The sequence below is a fragment of the Melopsittacus undulatus genome, chromosome 18 (genome assembly GCF_012275295.1).
Source record: "Melopsittacus undulatus isolate bMelUnd1 chromosome 18, bMelUnd1.mat.Z, whole genome shotgun sequence".
Lineage (NCBI taxonomy): Eukaryota > Metazoa > Chordata > Aves > Psittaciformes > Psittaculidae > Melopsittacus > Melopsittacus undulatus.
In genome coordinates this window covers 3,037,202-3,059,723 of record NC_047544.1, presented here as the reverse complement: position 1 = coordinate 3,059,723, position 22,522 = coordinate 3,037,202, and the positions used below count along the sequence as shown (strand labels likewise).

At 59.6% G+C, this 22,522-nt stretch overlaps 1 protein-coding gene across 1 annotated transcript; it reads right to left on the bottom strand.

Annotated features, from left to right (window-relative positions):
* Positions 1-662: 662 nt before the first annotated feature.
* On the bottom strand, positions 663-19,531 carry ADGRA2 (adhesion G protein-coupled receptor A2). Its single transcript, XM_034070493.1, has 19 exons — positions 19,302-19,531; positions 12,429-12,500; positions 10,085-10,156; positions 9,917-9,988; positions 9,466-9,537; positions 9,186-9,349; positions 8,870-9,083; positions 8,049-8,213; positions 7,280-7,481; positions 6,924-7,073; positions 6,649-6,810; positions 5,872-6,063; positions 5,133-5,334; positions 4,500-4,708; positions 4,058-4,185; positions 3,326-3,449; positions 3,094-3,239; positions 2,889-2,978; positions 663-2,717 (listed from the first exon to the last, which is right to left on the bottom strand). The coding sequence occupies exons 1-19, from the start codon at positions 19,517-19,519 to the stop codon at positions 1,523-1,525; spliced, it is 3,849 nt and encodes a 1,282-aa protein (XP_033926384.1). The 5' UTR covers positions 19,520-19,531; the 3' UTR covers positions 663-1,522.
* Positions 19,532-22,522: the final 2,991 nt, after the last annotated feature.

The following is a 22,522-nucleotide window of genomic DNA, read 5'->3' as shown; positions in this document are numbered from 1 at the left end:
ATTGCAGGAAGCTTTCTGTTGATATGTCATTTGCTTGTAAATGTAAACAGACCAACACGAACATAGTGTACTGAAGAATACAAAGCTTTCCCTATAATACTGTCACAGTGCAGCAAGCGTATACACCAGCTCAGCATCAGCACGGGGAGGCTGCGGCAGCGCCTGGGGTTTAAGCCATGGCTTGGGCAGAGATGAGGCAGGACGAAGTGAGGGGTCCCCCAGCGCTGCTGAAGGTGAGAGAAATCCATCACTTAAGTGCTTTTTGTGCTCCCCACGACCCTTTGGGAGGTAGCTGAATGCTGCAGCTCATTTGTACAGGGGAGAAATGGAGGCAGGGAAGGGGCAGAGGCAGGAGAAGCAGCCCCAGTCCAGTACGGGCAGGGGCAGGAAGCACTGTGTTGTGCTGGGATGAGGTTGGGATGTGCTTTGCCATCCCAAAGTCCTCTTGTTTTAGGAAACCCGGACCTGGCAGCCTGGCTGTTATTAAGATAGGGCAAAAAGAAAGGGGGGGACTTGTTTTTAAATGGGAAAAATGAAAGGTAAGTGCTTATCCAAGTTCCAGCCCTTTGAATGCATCATGTCCAAGGAATGACTGGCATCATTTTCCCAGCAACAGCCCCTTCTCCCTGGCACCTTCCTCTTATCTTACACCAGTAACCAGTAACCGAGGGTTCCTCTGCCTTCCTAAGAGCAAACCCAATGAGCATGCACCCTGGTTAAGGACCAGGACCTGCTCTGGGGCTCAGCTCCTTGGTGCTTTGGTGGAGAAGGGTCGGTGTTGGCTCTGCCAGCCCACCCCATTGCATAGCTTATGCCTCCCCTCGAGGGCTTGAGAGCCTTTTCTGGCTGTGGTTTTAGTGTCTGGCATTAACACAGTGCAGACAATGGCCTCACCTTGGAGCTGAGGCTCCTCTTACCTTGTGCTTTGCAATATGGCTTTAACTTTGGCCTAACCCACAGGGCTCAGCGCTGGCCCAAACCCCTTTGCATGGGGAACCATTTCAGACAGAGAAGTCGCTCTTTGACCCCCTCCAAAGCAGCTTCCTCAGGTTGGGGTCGCACAAGCATCGTCTCTGTCCATAAAGGGCACTTGGTGTGGTCCCATCAGGGGGAATATTGCAGTCGTGGCAGGAGCAGGCTGTGGCCATGCCTGCTCCCGGAGAACACTGGTCGGTAACGGAGGCACTTGCATCACTCCCTGACCTGTCTGTACATATATACATTCAATAATATAGCTTTGAAAAATAGACCTTTCTTCTCTCTTCCTCTGTATAATAAAATAGCCTTTAGGATCAGTCCCAAGTGACATGCAGGAGTGATGGAAGCACTGCTGCAGAGCAGGGATTGCCTTGCGCCTTGTGCCCCTGTACCCCATGGGAAGCTTTGAGCCTCCTCAGGGGTGGGATATGGGGGTCCCAGCATCACCCCATAGCCAGAGTGAACCGGAGCCCCCGACCATCCCCATAGTGCACGGGGCAATTCCTGGGGGAAAACACCACATCCATGGGGTCCTTCCCCCCCTTTACACGGTGGTTTCGCTCTTCCAGAGCCCGGTCTTCATCCCAGCACCACCATCAGCACCAGCCAGGTTGATGTCATACTTGCTGCCCTTGAGGCCCCCATTGTGGCTGGCCACATTGAGCGGGTAGGACCGGCGCTTGGCCTCCTTCTCGGCTTGGCGCAGGTTATCCCTGCTGGTGCTCCTCCGGCGAGCATCAGTGAACTCCGGCACCCTCCTTCCCCCATCGCTGCCTTCCGAGGGGCTGGGACCCACATCCCCATCCTGCTGTCCCCGTAGGGCCGTGCGGGCACTGCTCACGGGGCTGGTCCTGCTGCTGGGGTAGCTCTCGGAGTGGCTGTTGTGGATGCTCCCACTCTCACTCGAGGGATGCTCCGAGGGGCCCCGCAGTGCTTTCAAGCGATGGTGCTTCCCATCCCGGCACTGCTTAGTCCTGCCCCGGTGGCCCCTGCGCCCGTGCAGGTTGCTGGGGGGTCTGGTATTGGGTTTCCCATCATTGGGATCCGGCTCTGGGCCGGTGGCAGGGCGAGCATCCGCATGGCTCTGGGCTACCTGCAGGTTGGTGAGCTTGCAGCGGCCCCCGGCCGAGCCGGCGCTGCTGGGTGAGGAGGAGGAGGATGCCCTGGAGCGAGCAGCTTCGGGGTCACAGCTGATGAAGACCTGTGAGCCGTGCTCCGGTGCCAGCCCCGGGTGCACATACGCCTGCATGGGCAGCGCGTTCCTATAGGAAGGACAGCAGGAGAACCAGGAGTTGAGGACATCCCGGCGCCGGATGCAGTGATGGATGAAGATGAAGAGTCCCAGCGCCACGGCAGTGACCCCATAGAGGCAGCTGAAGACGATGCTCAGGTACCAGCGCTGGGACACGGCCATGGCACCGAAGGTCCATAGGGCCACATACAAGGCATGGGTGATCACCAGCGCCCAGAACTGCACCTCCAGGGAGTAGACCCCATCCCCTTCAGGGCAGGGGGGACCCGAGTTGAGGGTGACCGAGATGGAGCCGGAGTCCGTCAGGAGGTCACTGGTACCCCCCAGTCGTGGTGGTGGTTCCAGTGGCTCCGGGATGTCCTTGCGATGGGAAGGTCGGCACTGGAGGCTGAGCCCAGCACAGAGGAAGTAGATCCAGGTGATGAGCAGGATGAAGGCCACTGGGACATAGAAAGCCCCCAGGCTGGGCCGCCACACCAGCCAGCAGCTAAACAGGAGGAAAGAGGTATATTGAGCAGGGCTGTGGTGCTGTGATGCTCAGCATCCCAAGGGCACAGGTTCCATGTGGCTTTTTCCCAATATATGGATAATTAATGGGAAAAATCTCCCTGGTCTTTCCCAAGCAGGAGGAAGGCAATGGTGGAGCAGGGACACTTACTAGGGGTTGTTGTCGTGGTAGTTGTGGATGTTGACGGCTGCCGTGATGCCACAGATGATGAGGGGGATCCCACCAGCGATCAGATAGAACCTGCATGATGGGGACGGTGTCACCCATTGGGAGAGCACAGCACCGCAGGATGGGTGCTATGGCAGAGCCAGGAACCTCCCCATGGGGCCAGGGCAAGGGGAAGGGGGGTTCATACCGCAGCATGGGTCTGGGGGCTGGCTGGGACATGTCCCCATCCGGCTGCCGTGGTACCTTCCATGTCACCTCCTTATAGAGCACTCTGGCTTTCACTGCCATCCACAGCAGGGTGGAGAGGGAGGAATAGTGCAAGATGATGCCAACCTGCAGGAGAGAGGTTGGGAATGGGGATGCTGCATCCATGGGGTCCCCATGCAGCAGGGCAGGACCCTGCCGTGCTCTGCACCTACCGCTTGGCACACAATCAGGTACCCGGTGAGGGTGATGCCACCCGCAAAGACAGCGGCGGTCATGGCGATGTGGAAGCAGAGGTTAAGCAGCATGTGCCAGCCCTTCCGTGGGATGAGGATGGTGCTGGAACACAGACATGGTTTGTATGGACAGGGATTTGCAGCACAAAGCCTGCTCTGGAAGGTCTGGCAATGGAACATAGGGATAAAGCAGCTGTCCACATAGATCCAGGGGCATGGGATGCGCTTGGATCCCAGCCTGGCAGGGCAGCAGCCATGTTTCCATCCTGAGATGGATCCCATCCCTCAGTGCCAGCTCCTCACTATTGCTGCCCCAACAGGGGGAACTCACAACACCCTCAACATCCCCGATCACCCCCTCCATGCCTCTCCTTGCAGGACAAGACACAGGCAAGTAGACCAAGCACCCATGGCCATGAAGCAGGACACATCCAGCCATAGAACCATAGAATGGGTTGGTTAGGAAGGACCTTAAGATCGTCCAGTTCCAACCCTTGCCATGAGCAGGGTTGCCTCACATCACCCAAGGCTCTGTCCATCCACATGTTTCTGGAGGGTTCTGCAAACCCCTGTCCTAAAGAGCCGTATCCTATAGGGCCACCCCTAAAAGCCCATCTCCATGCAGACCCCTTCCCATTGCCAGCACATGGGTGTCTCCCCCAGCTTCCCAGAGCCACCAACCCGAACCCAACCCCTCCAGCCCTCACCCACCCGTGGTTCACGATGTAGGTGATGATGGTGGTGAAGAGGCAGAGCAGCAGCACGGCGGTGCAGGTGTACATGGCTGGGTGCAGCACCTCCACGGCGCCCTGGGCCTCGCTGGGGAAGCCGCTCAGCTCCTGCACAGCACAGCAGAGCCCATCAGACACATCCCCATCCTCATCCCCTTCCCCATTTCCATCCCCATCCCAATCCCCATCCCCATCTCCTTCCCCATCCCCATCCCCATTCCCTTTCCCATCTCCATCCCCATCCCCTTCCCATCCTCATCCCCTTCCCCTTCCCCATCCCTCTCCCCTTCTCCATCCCCTTCCCCATCCCCATCCCCTTTCCCTTCCCCATCCCCATCCCCATCCCCTTCCCCATCCCCATCCCCATCCCCTTCCCCATCCCCATCCACCCCCAGCCCCCCCATTTCACACCCCACACCTACCATGAGCACAGCCACGTTGCTGAGGTGCCGGCAGTGCAGGGAGGTGACGTTGGGCTCCTGGGCTGCCAGCTGGCATCCCTCAGCGCTCCAGCCCCCCATGCCCCCCAGCACCTCGAAGTTCCAGTATGCGGCCACCGGGTCTGCGCCCTCCCCTGGGTGCCGCAGGGACACGGCCACCGGCTCCGATAGGTTCCCTACTCCGCAGCCATCTGCAGCAACAGGAGCAGGTCAGGACAGGGTTGCAGCCATGGGATAGGGGGTGATGGGTTCGGACTGGAACAGGGCATGTTCAGGTTGGATGTAAGGATGAAGCTCTTCCCTATGAGGGTGTTGAGGTGCTAGCACAGGGGACCAGAGAACTGAATGCCCCATCCCTGGCAGTGTCCAAGGTGACATGGTCCAGTGTGAGGCATCCCTGCCCATGGCAGCTGGATGCTGTTGAGCTCCTTTCCAACCCATTCTATGCTTCTCTAAGCACCACCCTCCCACCCCCAATTGTGGGGCACCCCTACCACATCCCCATGAAGACCCCTAGGGATGGCTTTGTGCTATAGCAACACCCCAAGGAGCTCCATGGGCATCCACCCCCATAAAACAGGGCCCCCCAAGCCCCCATTCACCATCATCCCTTACAGGTGCCAGCATAGATGACCGGTGTAGCCACACTGCGGCGCTTGCCATCATCAGCCAGGCGGGAGGAGTTGCCGGTGCTGCAGAAGAGTTTCCCATTACGGAACACCAGCAGTTGGAGCTTGCAGTCCCCCAATGGGGCAGCGGCCGTGGGGCTGGCGAAGAGGCTGGGGGGCAGCTGGATGGAGGCCAGGGCGATGCTGTTCTGCGGGCGCACGGTCCATGGTGAGCAATGGCTGCATCCCGTCCCCATAGTGAAAATGACCATTCATCCCTCATCCGTCCTGCATCCATCCTGCATCCATCCTGCATCCATCCCTCATCCATCCTGCATCCATCCCGCATCCATCCCTCATCCATCCTGCATCCATCCCTCATCCATCCCTCATCCATCCCTCATCCATCCTGCATCCATCCTGCATCCATCCCTCATCCATCCTGCATCCATCCCTCATCCATCCTGCATCCATCCCGCATCCATCCTGCATCCATCCTGTATCCATCCTGCATCCATCCTGTATCCATCCTGCATCCATCCCTCATCCATCCTGCATCCATCCTGCATCCATCCCTCATCCATCCTGCATCCATCCTGCATCCATCCTGCATCCATCCTGCATCCATCCGGCATCCATCCCACATCCATCCTGCATCCATCCTGCATCCATCCGGCATCCATCCTGCATCCATAGGGTCCCCATCAGCATCCCCATTGACATCCCCCTTCGCACCCCAGTCCTACCTTGATGTGGAAGCTGGCAAGGGACACGTTGGGGCGGCCGGTGGTGCAGCGCAGGCGCAGCTGCTGCTCGGGCAGCGCCTCGGGGCCCCGCTCGCCCGCGGCCTCATCGCGCCGCTGGAAGGCCACACAGCTCAGCCCCACATAGCGCTCAGGCTTCACCACGTACGCCTCGAAGGCAATGTTACGAGAGTTCTGCCCCATGGGGCGATGGGTCAGCGGTGGGGCAGGGGGAGAGAGAGCCCAGTGTGGGCAGAGACCCCCAACATTGGATAGAGAGACCCCAGCATGGGCACTGAACCCCCAGTATTGGATACAGAGACCCCAGTACAGGCACTGACCCCCCAGCATGGGCAGAGAGATCCCAGCACCAACAGAGATACCCACCACTGGATAGAGAGGCCCCAGTATAGGCAAAGAGACCCCAGCATGGGCAAAGCCACCCAGCATTGGATAGAGAGACCCCAGCACAGGCAGAGAGACCCAGTACTGGATAGTGAGACCTCCAGCGTGAGCAGTGAACCCCCAGCATGGGCAGAGACCCCCCCAGCACAGGCAGAAACCCTCCAACAAAGGCAGAGACCCCCAACATTGTATAGAGCCCCCCAGCATGGGCACTGAACCCCCAGTACGGCCAGAGACCCCCCAAACATGGCCAGAGACACCCTTAGCATGGCCAAAGACACCACTGGCATGGGCAGAGACCCCCCAGCACAGGCAGAGAGACCCCAGCATGGGCAGAGAGACCCCAGCATGGGCAGAGGACCCTTCCCTGCTCACCACCGCCATGTGCTGAGAGTTGGTGCTGAGCGTGTGTGCTGCGATCCGCTCCAGGGAGCGCACGATGCTGGTACAAGCCTTCTCCTCCTTCTGCGACATCCACAGGATGTGGTCGTCCACCAGCATGATGTTACTGGCCATCTCCACGATCACGTCCGTCAGCTGCGGGCACAGCATCAGTGATCCCAGCATCAAACCACCCCAATTCCTGCTTTTCTAACCCCAAAACCAGCCCACATCAGGGCCATGCAGGGGATGGGAGCAGCGCCTGGTACCTGCTTGATCTGGTCCACGTAGCCGATGAACTTCTCTATCATCTGCGCCACGTAGAGGACATCAACCATGTCTGAGAAGTTGGCTGCTTCGGCTGTGTAGACACGGAGCTGGTGAGCCAGGGTCAGGGCGTTGGAGGCATTGATGGGCATCTGCAAGAGGGGGTGATGCTGAGCATCATGGGGTGATGCTGACCATCATGGGATGATGCTGAGCATCATGGGATGATGCTGAGCATCATGGGATGACACTGAGCATCATAGGGTGCTGCTGACCATCATAGGGTGATGTTGAGCATCATAGGGTGATGCTGAGCATCAATATCAAGCACACAGAGCCCCCGAGGCCCCACGCTCACCAGCACGAAGGTGTAGAGGACACGGGTGATGTCGTTGGTGTAGAGGCAATGGGAATAGTCACCATGGTCCCAGCGCCCGGCGCGGTCACAGCGTCTCCAAGCCTGCTTCTCCACCGGGGAACCCGCACCCACCGGCCCCGCACCGAATGGGTGCTGCAGGCAGGGCTGGTAGGCAGTGATCCCTGCCAGGGTGCGGGGCCACCTGTGGGCATGGGCACATGGTGAGCATGGATCCATCCATCACCACCGGCCCCATCCCACTGCATGTGGGTATCTGCATCCTCAAGATGCTTCCCTCTTCAGACGCTCCCCAGCATCATGTTCATCCCCGTTCCAATTGCAGGGTCCTCAGCACAGAGGTGGGTGATGGGATGGGGATGGGGATAGGGGGGATGCACTGTTAATTTAAGCCGTATTTGGCTGTACCGGTAATTTATATCCCATAATAACCCTGCCAGGGTTACAGAGCATGCCCAGAGCCTTTCATCTCATGCCAAACAAATTCCAGCACCTCTGTTGCTGGAATGGGGCTGCGCCACCGGCACGGGAAGCCCTTCAAAAGCACCCACACTCCCTGCAGCTGCTAATGGCTACCAGACACATGGTCACCTGCAGAGAGCACCCAGCACACTGCACTCACTGCATCCATCCTCATCCATCCTGCATCCACCCTGCATCCATCCCACATCCATCCTGCATCTATCCCACATCCATCCTGCATCCATCTCTCATCCATCCCACATCCATCCCACATCCCGCAGGTCCCTACCTGAAGTCCCCGCGGTTGTTGGTGACCCGCTCAGCAGGGCAGTAGGATGCAGAGGTTTCCAGCACCACAATCTCCACCTTCTTGCTGACGTTGCCCTGGGAGGTGGAGACCGAGCATTCCCACTCGCCATTGGCAGAGACATGGATGTTGGAGAGGATGAGCTCGCTGTGGGCACAGGGATGGGTGGCACGGTTGGGTCTGCCCCACAGTGAACCCGCAGCAGTGGGCCCCTGAGCCTGGGGGCATGGGGACACCCACACCATGGGGAAAGGAGGTGCCCATATTTGGCATCCTACCACTTGGTACACACAAACCAGCAAGCCCTGTGGCTATGAGTGCCTGTGTCCAGCCCCATCCCTATGTTGTCTCTGTTGCCATCCTCTTCCCATCTCCATCCCTGTCTCTGTCTTATGTCTGTCATTGTCCCCATCTCCATCACCATCTCATCTCCATTCCCTTCTCCATCCATATTCTTATTCCTATCTCCATCTCCATCCCATCCCCATCCCATATCTACTCCCAACCCCAACCCCCTTCCCATCTCCACCCCAATCCCCTTCCCATCTCCATCCCTGTCCTCTTTCCCATCTCTATCCTTGTCTCTTTTCCCCTTCCTGTCCTTATCACCATCCTCTTCCTATCCCCATCTTCATCCCTGTCTCCTTTCCCCTTCACATCTCCATCCCTGTCCTCTTCCCATCCCCACCTCCATCCCTGTCTCCTCTCCTCTTCCTATCTCCATCCCTGCCCTCTTCCCACCCCCATTCCCTCCTCCATCCCATCCCATCCTCTCCCATCTCCATCCCATCCCCACCCCTGACCTGGTGATGAAGGTGCAGTCATGGATGAGACTCTCCTCCACGATCACCCCCGTCCTCTCATCCTCCTCCACGGGCTCCCTGTTGTGGTACCACCGGATCTGGGTGCTGTTATCCAGGTAGGTCGCGGTGCATTGGAAAGGCAACCGGTCTCCTTGGAAAACCACCTGGCGCAGCGACGGGATGAGGTGGTGCGTGTGCAGCTCCGGGGCTCCCACTGCGATGGGGGGGGACACAGAGCGGGGTTGAGCCCTCGTTGTCCGTCCGTCCGTCCGTCCCCCCCCCCGTGGCCATCACCGTGGCCTCGGTCCCCGCTCACCGCAGCGGAGCTGCGCCTCGTGTGCGCCGCGCAGCGGCAGCGCCAGGAGGTGCCGCGGGTACGCGCACACGGTGCGCTCCGAGATGTGCGCGGCGCGGCCCCGCGCCCAGCCCAGCACCCAGCGCAGGTTGCAGTCGCACGTCAGGTACTCGGTGGCAAAGTCACTGCAAAGGGGGGGGCACAAACACACATAGGGTTAGGGGGTACCTGTGGGGCTGGGGGGGGGCACCGCTCCCCATAGGGACCCTGCTGGGGGCTGAAAGCACAGGCACAAACTCACACGACTTTCAAAGAGGGGAGCTCGTCGAAGACGCCCGGAGGGAGGCTGGAGAAGATGTTCCCGGACATGTTCCTGAGGGAGAGGGGGGAAGGAATGGGATGGTTCGGGTTGGAAAGGGCCTTAAGAGCATCCAGCTCCAAGCCCCTGCCGTGGGAGATGCCGCACACCAGACTATGTCCCCCAAGCTGGCCTTGAATGCTACCAGGGATGGAGCATTCAGCACTGCTCTGGGTACCCACTGCCAGCGCCTCAGCACCCTCACATCCATCCAGCCTCTTATCCCCAACCTGACTTGCAGAAGGAAAACCTCATTGTGCCCCCATATCCCACCACAGCACCCAATGAGCCTGGTAGGACCCAGCCCTGGGATACGGCACAGGGAGAGCCCAGGATGCCAAACTGCCAGCAATGCCCCACGACAGCCCCAGAGCATCCCCATGGAGCTGCTTACAGCCGGAGCAGGTTGGGGAGCCCCTGGAAGACGCTGGCGCTCAAACAGCCGATGCGGTTGTTGGAGAGGTCCCTGCAAGGCAAAGTGAAGGAGGTGTTGGGATGGGGACACCCCGATGTCCCCATGGCCAGCGCCGGGGGTCCATAGGGGGGATGCAGAGGCACTTACAGGCGCTTGAGCTCAGGGAGGCCAAGGAAGGCACCCGGCTGAACCGTGCTGATCAGGTTGTTCTTGAGGTCCCTGTGGAGAGATGGACACAGACCTCAGGGTGTGCAGCATGAGCACATCCCCATCTCCCATGCTCAGCACTGCAACCCCCCCCATAGAGCCTCATTAGTAGCTTCCCATCCCATTTCCCTCTCGTTATCTCTCCGAAGGGAGCAGGGAAGGCTACTCGTGGAGGGGGGGATGCCAGCCCCTTGGCACGCTCCAGGCTCACACATTGTTTCCGGAGCAGCAGGATTATCTCCTACATGTGGGATAAGAACACACCACAGCTGCCAACACAGCCCCAAAAGGGCTCTGCTGCCCTTAGGAAGCTCATTGGGGTTCTTGGCCTGATTGTAGGCTCGTATCTTATCAGGGGCTCTCCAGGCGTGTGCCGGTGTGGGGAGCCAGGGACACACTGCATCCCATTGCTGCTGATGGACACACTGCATCCCATCACTGCTGATGGACACCCTGCATCCCAGCACTGCTGATGGACACCCTGCATCCCAGCACTGCTGATGGACACACTGCATCCCATAGCTGCTGACAGACACACTGCATCCTATCACTGCTGACGGACACACTGCATCCCATCACTGCTGATGGACACACTGCATCCCATCACTGCTGATGGACACCCTGCATCCCAGCACTGATGATGGACACACTGCATCCCAGCACTGCTGACGGACACACTGCATCCCATCACTGCTGACGGACACACTGCATCCCATTGCTGCTGATGGACACAACATGGGATGCTTGACTCCATCAAATCACTGCTGTCACCCGCCTGACCCCCCCCCCCCCTGCAGCCTGAAGCCAAAGGGGGTTAGCGCTGGCCTCGCAGAGGGCAGGATCGGGACATTCCCAAGCGGAGCTGTGCTAATGAGCACACGGCTGCTCCGGCCGCATTCCGGCCCCGCTCACACTCATTAATCTCATTATGGAGCTGCAAATCACTGGAGATGCCAAACCATGAGCCCAGAGAGGGGTGATCCATGGGGGGACCCCTGAGAGCCCATCCCCACATCATACTGGGACACCAAAGGGTGGCCAGGGGATGCACAAGCCCCAAGAGCAGAAGTACCCCCACTTTGTCCCCCCACAGTCCCTCTATGGGGCTCATCTGTGCCGTGGCCCCAAAGCCACCCTATGAAAGCAATCAGAGCTCCTGTCAGAGCAATGGGGAGCAGCGTGATGCCAGCTGGGATGGGGAGCGCAGCCCCCCCTGGACACACTGGAGGCTCTCCCAGGGCATCCATGGGCATGGTCCTAAGGGATGCAGTTCCCAGCTCCACAATGGCCCTTCCCAGTGAGCACAGCACCCGTTCATCCTCCTGCTAATGAGAGCTTGGTGCCAGGAGCTGGGGAGCACTCGGCCATGGGCACTGCAGGGTCCCCACGGTGACTGCCCCGTGCTCAGCCCTAAACCAGCACTGAGGGTGTGTGAACACTTGCAGGGACGGTGCCTGCAGCCCTGCCCTGGGCAGCCTGTTCCAATGCCTGAGCACCCTGTGGGGCAGGAATTGCTCCTCAGCTCCATCTAAACCTGCCCTGGTGCAGCTTGAGGCTGTTTCCTCTTGTCCCATCACTTGGGAGCAGACCCCTCCTGGCTCCATCCTCCTGTCAGGCACTTGTAGGGAGCCATCAGGTCCCCCCTGAGCCTTCTCTTCTCCATCTGACCCCCCCATGTCCCTCAGCCCTTCCCCATCTCTTGTGCTCCAGGCCCTGCATCAGCCCCATTGCCCTTCTCTGGACCCAAAATGCTCCCTTGTTCAGGCTAATGAATCACTGTGGGTCCTGCTGCTGCCACTGTGGCTGTGCCAAACCCTCACCAGGGCTGTAACCATCCCCAGAGGTGGGGTTTGGTGCAGAGGGTGGGTGCCCCATGGTGGGAGCCCATCCAGCCCCACTGTGGGGCAGGAATGTGCGAGACCCTTGTGGGGCCGCGGTGGGGAACAAAACGCCCTCAGTGCGCCGGTCCCCACTCCTGCATACCTACAGATCAAACCCATATGGGGGCCATAAATCTCCCCTTATTGCAGCTCCCTCCATAGAGATGCCTTTCATGGACAGATAAGAAAGTTGACTTTGTTCGGGGGGACAATGTCTCTTTTCATACCGACCCTCATGGAGCATGGCCCCCCCCGGTGCCTCCCACCCTCTGGGTCCTTTGGGTGCCAATGGCAAAGCCAGTGCCCCAGTGCAGCAGCCGGGAGCGATGCTGGGAGCAGGACCCGGAATTCCTGCCTGCATCCCGCTGCCCATCCCGACCCCCAGGCTCCCACTGGGCACTCACAGCTTCTCCAGAGCCCGCAGCCCGAAGAAGGAGCCGTTTTCCAGCACTGTGATCTTGTTGTTACTCAGCAGCCTGTGGGAAGAGCAGAGAGAGACAGCCCCGTTATTGCCTTGGGACAGGGACGGAGATGGGGATGGGAAGAGGACAGGAATGGGGATGGGAAGAGGACAGGAATGGGGATGGGAAGAGTTAGGGACAGGCACAGCCAGGGATGCAATGGCCATGATGGATGCAATGCTGTGGTCCACATGCATGGCAACACCGTCTGGAAGTGGCCAAGGCATCACCCCAGTACCCGGGCATGGGTGCAAGGAGCTGCATATGTGGATGATGAGCCTGGAGGGGACCCCCCATCCCCTGCCCCTATCCCAGTGCTGGGATTTTATCCCCAAGGAAGCAGTTTCCCCGGCCAAAGGGGCCCTGGTGGGTGATGGGGAGGGAAGGAGGGCACAGCACCGGACCATTCAGCCTCATTAGAGCGTGTCAGCGGCAATTAGCAGCACATGGGAACAGGAGCCGGCTCTCGAGGTGGCTCCATCGGCACCAGCAAAACGCTTTGGATCCCAAACGGATCCAGGAGCCGGGAGGACACCGGGAGCCCCGGCCAGAGGCTGGGGGGGGGGGAGGCTCGGGATGAAAAGGGCTCATTGAGGGCCGGAGCCGGGGCTGTTTACACAGGGGCAGGCTCTGCAGCGGGGCTGAATGGGGGCTGTGTGCTGCAGAGCTGCATCCCCTGCGAGCACCCAGCGCTGGGAGCCACCAGTGCACCGAGGGCTGGTGCAAGGGGAAGGGCTGGGGTCCAGCTCCGCATCCCCCCCCAAAGCATCCTGTGCTAATGAGGAGCTGCCATCGGGCGCTGCTATGTCCGCAGGGATCTGCGGGGAGCGGAAGGGGCCGGCAGCCCTCAAATTGCTTCCACACGGAGCTGCCGTGGTCAGGGCCACGTCTCTGCCCTTTCCTCCCCGCAGGGACGCGGCCGGGGCAGGGCTCAGAGCATCCAGCATAGGAGCAATGAACCCCGGCAGGGAGCTCAGCCCCATGGCCCCGCAACAAGGATGGGTCCGGAGCAGCAGCATCCCCGGTGCGGTGCCAGCTCTGGGGCGCACAGCCCCGGTTCCCATCCCGGTATCCGCAGGGGCTGTTGCTCAAGGCTCCAGCAGCTCCAGAAGGTTTTAATTCCAGGCGCAGAGGATTTCACAACCCGGCAAAGGCTCCGCACGCATGAGGGAGCATCGGGGGCTCCCTGCTGAAGCTGTAGTTAGGGCAAGAAGAACCCCCCGGCTCCGGGATGCACAATGGATCCCGATGGAGCAGCCCCTGAGCTACAAGCATAGAATGCCCCATCCACGGCGCCCAGACCTCCTGCGGGGTCTGCGTTGGGCAGGGAGGAGCTATGGGAATGCCGAAGCCTCGCAGGGCATGGGCCGTGCGGGGGGTTCCATCCAGGGATGGATGCAGGGAGCAGCAGCCCCCGGCGCAGGGATGCTCGCTTTGTTCCGGACCCCTGGGACCAGCTGCGCCTCTGCCACGAAATCACAGCTCTCAGCCTTAAAAGGCAACGCTCCCTATGGGATCGGCCTTCCCTGTGATCCGCAGCCAGCAACCGGGAGAGCAGCCGCTGGTCCCCGGCCTCGGGGGGGACATGGACCGGGGGTGAAGCCCTTTGGACCCCGGCTGCGTGGAGCCTGCTCTGCTCTGCCTTAAGGAGAGGTCCTCGGCCACAGCCTGGCCCTGGAAGCGACGGCTCCGCTTGGAAGTTGTCTCCCTGATAAAGGGTTTTGTGGGGAGCGATCCTGGCTCCGCTGAGCCCCATCCTGCACAAAGCGGCTGGGTCACACTCCCCGGTTACAATCCACATCCTCGCACAGGCTTTGGTTTGGTTTCCTCTGCTTTTATGGATATTCGGTTCCAAAAACAAAACCGTTTTCTGGGTTGTTTTTGAGTCAGGAAGTTCTCATCGGCCTCCACGGGACTTTCCGTCCCCACACAGCAGCAGAGCCATTGTGGGTCCCCAGCACTATCTGCATGCAGGAGATGAACTGAAACACCCCAAAATGCACCCCAATAACTGTGCCCATGAGGCCACCCCGATAGGGTCATGGGCGAGCAGTCCCTGAGCCGCACTGGGACAGCAGGACCCTACATTGGGATGCAGCTGGATCCAAACCCTTCAGCTGGATTTCAAGCCCCAAGAGCTTGTGGTGCCCATGTGGTGCCAGGGGTGCAGAGGGGAAGTGATGTCCCCATGTCCCAGCCATCTACGGGCTTGGCAAGCCAGGAAAGCACAGCTCTGCTCCTCCAGAGCCTTAGCTCCAGCCCAGGCTGGGACTCCTCACCTTGGTAAGCGCTTGACATCCAGGGGCCCTCGAGGTGTTCCAGCATCATCCCATCCAAACCCCATCCCATCTCCAACCCATGCAGCCGAACTGGTGCTCCCCAGCACCAGGAGAATCAAGTCCCTCTGGACAACGCAGGGATTAAGGACCAGAGCATCGAATCAAACGGGAATGACAGGGGGATACATAGTGGGAAGGGCAGGAGGAAGCCCCCAAGGAGCATCCTCCATGCTGGGGTTCAGCTGCAGAAGGGGTGCAGCATCCTCCTCCAACCCAACCCCATTAGAGCCCTTAGGGCTGAAACCCCACGAGGCTGCAGGCAAGGGAGATAAAGAGAGGGACATAGATAGATCCCTTCTTCCTCTTTGTTTTCTTCATCTCCAAAAGCGGAGCCCAAAGCGCCAAAACCCGGGATTGTTTTTCCAAGCGGCTGGAATCCACTTGGATAAATAACGGCTCCAGAAACGGGGCTGCTGAAACAATAAACTTCCTCTGGACCCGACCAAAAAAGGATGAGGGGAGACGGTGGCTCCCCCAGCCTGGGCAGGCAAAGGGGGGGGAAGGCAGCGAATGGAGGTTAATGGGGGGGCCGCGGAGGGGACGGCGCTGCTCTGCTCTCCAAGTGCCTTAATGCAAAGCATCTGCTCGCAGCAGATAGGGCTGTGCCCCGAGCAGAGCTCGCTGCTTAGCACAGGGAGGGGGTAAGGAGGAGGAAGAGGAGCCTTGGGAACGGCGAGAGGGGCTGAAGGCACCGGGAAGGGCTCAGCATCACGGACGGAGCCGGTGGGGACCCCCCCGTATCCCTGCTTTGTTTGGGATCTCGGGGCGTTGCCTCAGCCTCGCGTCACTCAGGGCTATTTCGGATGGCGAAAATGATTGTTCCAAGCCTCAGCTTTTGTTAGCACAGGAAAAACGAGGCTGGAGGGAGGGCAGGGGGGAGCCTCGGCAGGGCTGGGATGCTCCGAAGCATCGGGCAGCCCCCGGGACCAACAGACCAAGCTGCATCCCAATAGGATGGATTGGGAACGGAACCATCTGCAGGGTCCGGGATAACCGGGGCTGGGCGAGGGGAGTTCAAGTAGAACTGGAAATTGGTCGTAAGTCAAAGCCCTCTATTCCCTGCGGACAATCCGTAATTTCAGTGCAATCAAGCTGTGCACAGAAATGAGGCCTGAGCTGGGATTCCACATCTGGAAGAGGTTTGGGCTCTGCCTCTCCTTAGGGCTCCAGTGCTTTTTCCATCGGGTGATTAACACAGGGGTCAGTGCAGGGGGAGGGAGGGGAAGCCGTGTTCAGAGCCCCGGCACCTAGAGGGGTGTCCCCATGGGTGCCACATCCCACAGGGGGAGAGCTCAGTGCTTGGAGGCTGGACTGAACCCCATCCCTGGCTCCAGTGGGAGGTGTCCCCATGGCAGGGGTTGGAGCTGGATGAGCTTTAAGGTCCCTTCAACCCATTCCATGGTTCTATGAGTGCTGCATTGGTACAAGCTGCTCTGAGTCAGCCACAGCCAGGTGAGCTCTGCAGGGTGACAACCTCCTGGCAATGAGCTGGGGGCAAGAATCAAGCTCTAGGTATAAAATGGGGTGTCAGAGAGCACACAGCTTGTAATGGGTATCACATCCCTGTGAGCATCCATCACCCTGCCCATGTTCCTGTGCCTGCTTCATGAGGAAGGCAGAGATTCTGCCTGCACTGGACCCAGAAGGTCTCTCCATGGCATGAATAGGACCAAAGACTGGCAGGACATAGCCAGGATGGTTGTGGATAGTAAGACAAGACCCAAAACACCCTCATCTCCCTGTCCCACCTCCATCACACAGCATGGAGAGCTCCAGCAGCAGAGGATGGAGCAGGATCACTGATTCCCAGCACCCCCATCCACACCAGGACTGTTCCTTGTGCTGTGGCTTCCCCACATGGAGCTAATTTCTGCTGCTCCACATCTGCGGGCGCTGCTTTGGCTCTGGTTTGCTCTTTCCCCAAGCAGCAATCGGTGAGAGAGGCTGAGGGAAGAGGAATGGAGCTGAAGGAAGAGGAATGGAGCTGAAGGAGGAGGAATGGAGCTGAAGGAAGAGGAATGGAGCTGAAGGAGGAGGAATGGAGCCGAAGGAAGAGGAATGGAGCTGAAGGAAGAGGAATGGAACTGAAGGAGGAGGAATGGAACTGAAGGAGGAGGAATGGAGCTGAAGGAAGAGGAATGGAGCTGAAGGAAGAGGAATGGAGCTGAAGGAGGAGGAATGGAGCTGAAGGAGGAGGGATGGAGCTGAAGGAAGAGGAATGGAGCTGAAGGAGGAGGAATGGAGCTGAAGGAAGAGGAATGGAGCTGAAGGAAGGGGAATGGAGCTGAAGGAAGAGGAATGGAACTGAAGGAGGAGGAATGGAACTGAAGGAGGAGGAATGGAGCTGAAGGAAGAGGAATGGAGCTGAAGGAAGAGGAATGGAACTGAAGGAGGAGGAATGGAACTGAAGGAGGAGGAATGGAGCTGCAGTTCCATTCAGGACACGGCTCCCCCTAAGGAACCACTGCATCCCCTGGGACATGGGCATCCCTCATCCCCTGCTCTGCCCATCTCTGCGGTGCCTTCTTCAGGCCCGGGGGGTAAATCAGCAGCAGCTGCTGTGGAGGCAGCTTTGGATTCCTCAGCCCAGGCCTAATAATGGAAGATAAATGAAGGAGTAAAGCCAGAGTGTGGGAAAAGCCAGACAAGAGCCGGGATGAGGGAGCCGCAGGGCCCAGACCGGCTCCAGCCATCCCCATGTCCCAGGATGGGAGCCCTTCCCCTCCATGCACAGCACCACCAGTGCTAACCAGGCCTGCTTCCAGGCCAGACCGGATGGAGACTGGAACAGGGCTCTGCTTGTAAGAGTTAGCACAAAACAAGGCACGGGGATGCTGAGCATCCCTGGGGGTACAGAGAGGACCCCCCAGGACATGCATAGGAGCCCATGGGGCTCAAAACCTGCCTGTCTGCAGCAGGATGTCCCCGCAGCCTTTGCCACGTGCCCAGGCCCCTTCCGCACCCCAAGCGGCTCCAGGAGACGTTCCCGAAGCCGGAGCCTCTGGTTTTGATTGTTCCATCTGGAAAGGGTTTGGAATAAATCATGTTTACTGCGCGAGAGCAGAGCTCAGGGTCACCACATATTTGTAGGTTTCTGCCTACGCCTGTAGGTTTCATGTCACGTTTTAGTGGGATCGTGTAATGCCCTAAATGCTCCTGCGCAGTCATCCCGGCCCCTCCGAGGGAGCTCCAAACCCCATATCCCACCAGCATGGGGCTCTGCTCCTGCTCCGTGCTGTGGTTACACTGCTCCAGCTGCAGAAAGCACCACAACGGGGATGCTGTCCCCAAATACAACCTGATAAAGGACCCCAAAACCCTGCCTGGGTGTTTGCCAGGGGCTGATGCACAGGAAGGGCTGGAAGAGGGAAGAAATGAAGAGCAAAGACACCCAAAGGCGAGTGGGACCAACTCCTGCCCTGCAGGCTCCACCACACACCAAGGGACACCCAGGATGCACACGGGTGCTGTCGCTGTGGTGATTTACACCTTGAATACAACCACATCAGGCTTCAGACCCTGCTCAGGGCACGTTTCACAGCCACCCTGCACACGAAGGCTGCTGGCGTTGTCACAGCCACCCCATTGTCACCAAGCAGACATCAGCACCCCAAAACGAAGCCACTCACAATGAGCAGCACGGACATAGGGAACCAAGAGATGCAACCAAGCGGGTCCAAGCACATGAGAGCAGATGGGACCGGGAGCCCCAATCCTCCACAGCACCCAGGAAATCCTATTACAGAGCAGAAGGTGGAGAGCTGAGGCCATGGGCACCCTCAGGGGATGGCACTGGGGGTAGAGCAGTGATTTCCCCCATTCCAGCGCTGCGGCCCTGTCTTCCCAACCAGGTTTTAACTCAAACATCCCTGCAGTGATAAAGAAACCGGCTGCAGGCGCCGGCCGAAACCACGACCGTCGGCACCGACGGCATCAGGAGGCGTTGGGGAAGCAGCTTCAGACCCTTTGCACACCCCGAACCCCTCTCACTGCTCCTCAGCCCTTCCCAGCCGCTATTCCCAGCCGCTTTCAAACAAAAACATCCTCCCCAGCGCTCAGCCGCAGCCGCTGCGGGGGGAAGCGTGGAGAAGGAGCCCGTTTCCTGGATTTCCAGCTCCCGTCCCTATGTTAAACCCGTGCGCAGCGAGGAGAGCAGGGTCCCTCCGGCTTTGCAGGGGTTTAAACGGTGCTAAGGCAGAATCCAGCAGCGCTGCCCTGGGTGCGGGATCGCTTTATAGAGCCAGAACAACCCCAGCCGGGGGCATCCCCCCCGGTCCCCGTGTCCCCACCAGCACCGGAGCGCGGCCCCGGTACCCACCACCGTGGGGCGACGCTTGGAGGGGGGGGATCCCCTCTGCTCCATCCCCACTTCGGGACCGGGCTCAGCGCGACCCTCTCGGTGCCGACGTCGGGGCCCGGGGGGTGATGCCCGGGGCCGGGGGGATGCGGTGCCCGGTGCCCGGTGCGCGGTACTCACAGCGTGGCGGTGCCGTCGGGCAGGAGGTGCGGCTCGGGCGGCGCCGGGAGCCCCCCCCCGCTGCAGACCACCCTCCTCCGGGCCGCGCCGGAGCCTCCGGCCGCTTTGGGCCGCTCGGCCCCGCACTTGCAGCCCAGGCTCTGTGCGGGGCAGCCCCGAGCAGCGGCCCCGCCGCTCAGCGCCGCCGCCAGCAGCACCAGAGCCGCCGCTCGCCGCATGGCCCCGGCCACGGGCCACGGGCCACGGGCTCCGGGCTCCGGGCTCCGGGCTCCGGCTCCGGCTCCGGCTCCGCCGCCCCGATCCCCGGGGCGGCTCCGGCGGCGCCGCCTCCCCGCCGGCCCTGGCGCCTCCCCCGGCCCGCCCCGGCCCGGCCCCACCGAGGGCATCGGCTCCGCTCCGAGCCCGGACGCGGGGCTGGAGCCCCCGAGGGATGCGGATGGAGCTCAGCGGGGGCCGCAGGACCAAGCGCTGCAGCCGCGGGTCCGCTCCGTCCCGGAGGGAGAGGAGCTCCCGTTCCCATTCCGGTTACAAGCTGGAGCCCTGCGTGGTGCAGAGCGCGTGTGGTCCATAAGGTCCCGACGTCTGCCCCCCTATGCACACGGTCCATAGGGTCCTTATGTGATACACCCCTCTGCATGTGGTCCATAGGGTCCCGATGTGATGCACCCCTCTGCACACGGTCCATAGGGTCCTTATGTGATGCTCCCCTCTGCATGCGGGCCATAGGACCCCAATGTGATGCCCCTCTGTGCATGTGATCCAGTGCAATGCCTCAGTGTGGCACAGGGTGCTGTGCCCAGGGTAGGGGCACACACAGGGTTATAACAGGATATGGGGGGCTCCCACTGCCTTCCAGGACCCCCACACCATGGAGGAAGCCCTTGCCCAGACTCACACAGTTCACTCATGGCCACGTTGCTCCATCCCCTCCTGGCCTCTGCCCTGCAGTTAACGCTCTTCCCTTCTTGCTTCCCTGTTTGCCTCAGTGGTTTCCACACTAAGTTCAATACTGAGCTTCCCATTCCCCCTCCCACGTCCCCTCTCCCCCTCCGGGCTCAGCTTCTCGGAGGCCACGGCTCACTGCAGCTTCAAATCAAACGGGATCAAAAGCAGGCAATGAAGTCTCCGGGACCCCTTGCCAGGGCGCAGAGGAAGAGGGTCATGGAAGGACGAGGAGAGGCCACTCTGGGAATGTGGTTTCTCTCCAGGACCAATCGTTCCTGGAGGGGAAAAGAAATTCACTCCTTTCTCCAAACAAACACAACGCGGTGGCCGTTGGGAAGAGGAGGCAGCAGAGATCCCCATCAGCACAAGCTCCATTTCCAATGGGCTTTGATGGATCCCTTGGACCCCAGAGCCCTGGAGAGTGGCATCATCTTGGTAAGGAACCAACAATCAACACTGAACCCACATCTTTGCCTCTGGTTCTCTCCTTCCCCCTCCTCTGTTTTTCCACTGCAGGAATTGCCCTCCTGTGCCCTGTGCTGCAGGATGCTGGTCCCAGATCCTGCAGCTGAAGCTGGAAGAGCAACAGGAAACTGCTTGTGTCCAGCATCCGCTCCGAGATCCTGCGAGCATCTGCTCCGTACGAACCCCTCCCCAAACCCATCCCTCCTCCTCTGCAGGCTCCCCACCAAGGGGGAGAAGAGACCCCTTGGCTGATGCTGGATTTAGGCATTCCCAGCACATCCAGAGCAGCAGCAAGCAGGAGCATCCCCAAACGCCACAGTGCAAAGGGCTCCTTGCACTGGGTCAAGCCCTGAGGACACAGGATTTCAGCAAGGGAATGGCCCAATGTTGTGATGCTGAGTGCCTGGAGGGAATTCAAGTGGATTTGGGCTCATACCTTGCCATGGGCAGCCCCACTGCTCACCCTGGGTTACTCTGCATTGCCTTAATGGACTGTTAACAGCACATGCTCCTCTTCCTACCAAGGGCAGCTCTGACCCCAGGCTGGAAGGAAACCTCAGTGTTAAGGCAAGAACTCCCTGTGTGTGGATAGCAACAGGGCTTGGCATGGATCTCGGGGGGGCTGGAGGATGCTGCTCAGCACCAGCAGCATCCGAGGGCAAGCAGAGCAGCCTCCAGGACACACTGAAGCAATCGAGCCCCTGTCTGTGGCCATCAGGATTTGAACCTCCCCTAAAATCACCTCCAAGAACAGCCAAAACCTTGGCCAAAACGAGGAACAAATGTGAAATACCCGGCCCCAGCCCCGCCACGACCAGAGGAACTCAAGCAACACTTCCATATGCTTTGAGCCCAGCGGAGTTCAGGCTCTTTCAAGTACTTCCAAGCCCCTCTCTCCCTGTGCTTTTCCAGCCTTGACCCCTCCTGATGCCTCTGGCCTGGGAGACAAGAAGGCAACCTGTTTGAAACTCCATCCCCATGGACGTGCTGGTGCCGGATGCCAAATCCCTGTGCCCCTCGCTCCCATTCAAAGGTAAAAGCGCTCCTTAACCGCTGCAGGCACAGGAGAGGGGGGGAAAGACAACAAGCACAGGACTCTCTAAATTCCTTTCACTAGGATCCAATAAAAACCTTGGCAGTTGTCAGCCTTCCTGCCGGAAACCTGATATCCCAGAAATAAACATGCTTCCCAACTTTGAAGGGCTGCGGCAGCAGGCTCTGCTCCGGGTGAGCTGCTCTGGCCATCCCCATGCTCTCCTCTACCCCAGGCAGAGCAGGGAACGGCCTAAATCCATGGATTTTCCCATGCCAAGCAGGCGGCTCAGCTCCAGTCACTTTGGAATACAAAGGGTATGATGTGATAAAGAACTGAATCAAGGCTGGCTTTGTAAGCAACGTCTGGATCCTCACCTAATGGGAACCAGAGCCTGCAGAGCTTGGCAGCTTCAGAGTGCCTCTAACAGGAGAGGCTGCTTCCTTGAGGATGCTGATGGCACAGGCAGAGACCCCATCTCCCCAGGACAGGAGGAGCAGCAGCACATCATCCATCCTGGCTTTTATTCCTTCCAGATGCTCCCACAAAGGGTTTTTCTCCACTCCATCCATGTGCCAACACAGCTTTGGGGGGGGATCAGCTTGGGCAGAGCCCTCCAAGGGACATTGCAACACAAGAGTCACTGCAGGGGACTGCTGAGGAACACGGGGCTGGGCCTTTACTCCAGGGGGTGAGAGCCAAGCCAAGTCACAAGGGAAGAGGAGGAGGAGCCCCTCTGGTCCTTCATCTGCTGGACACATTCCTCCAAGGCAAATAT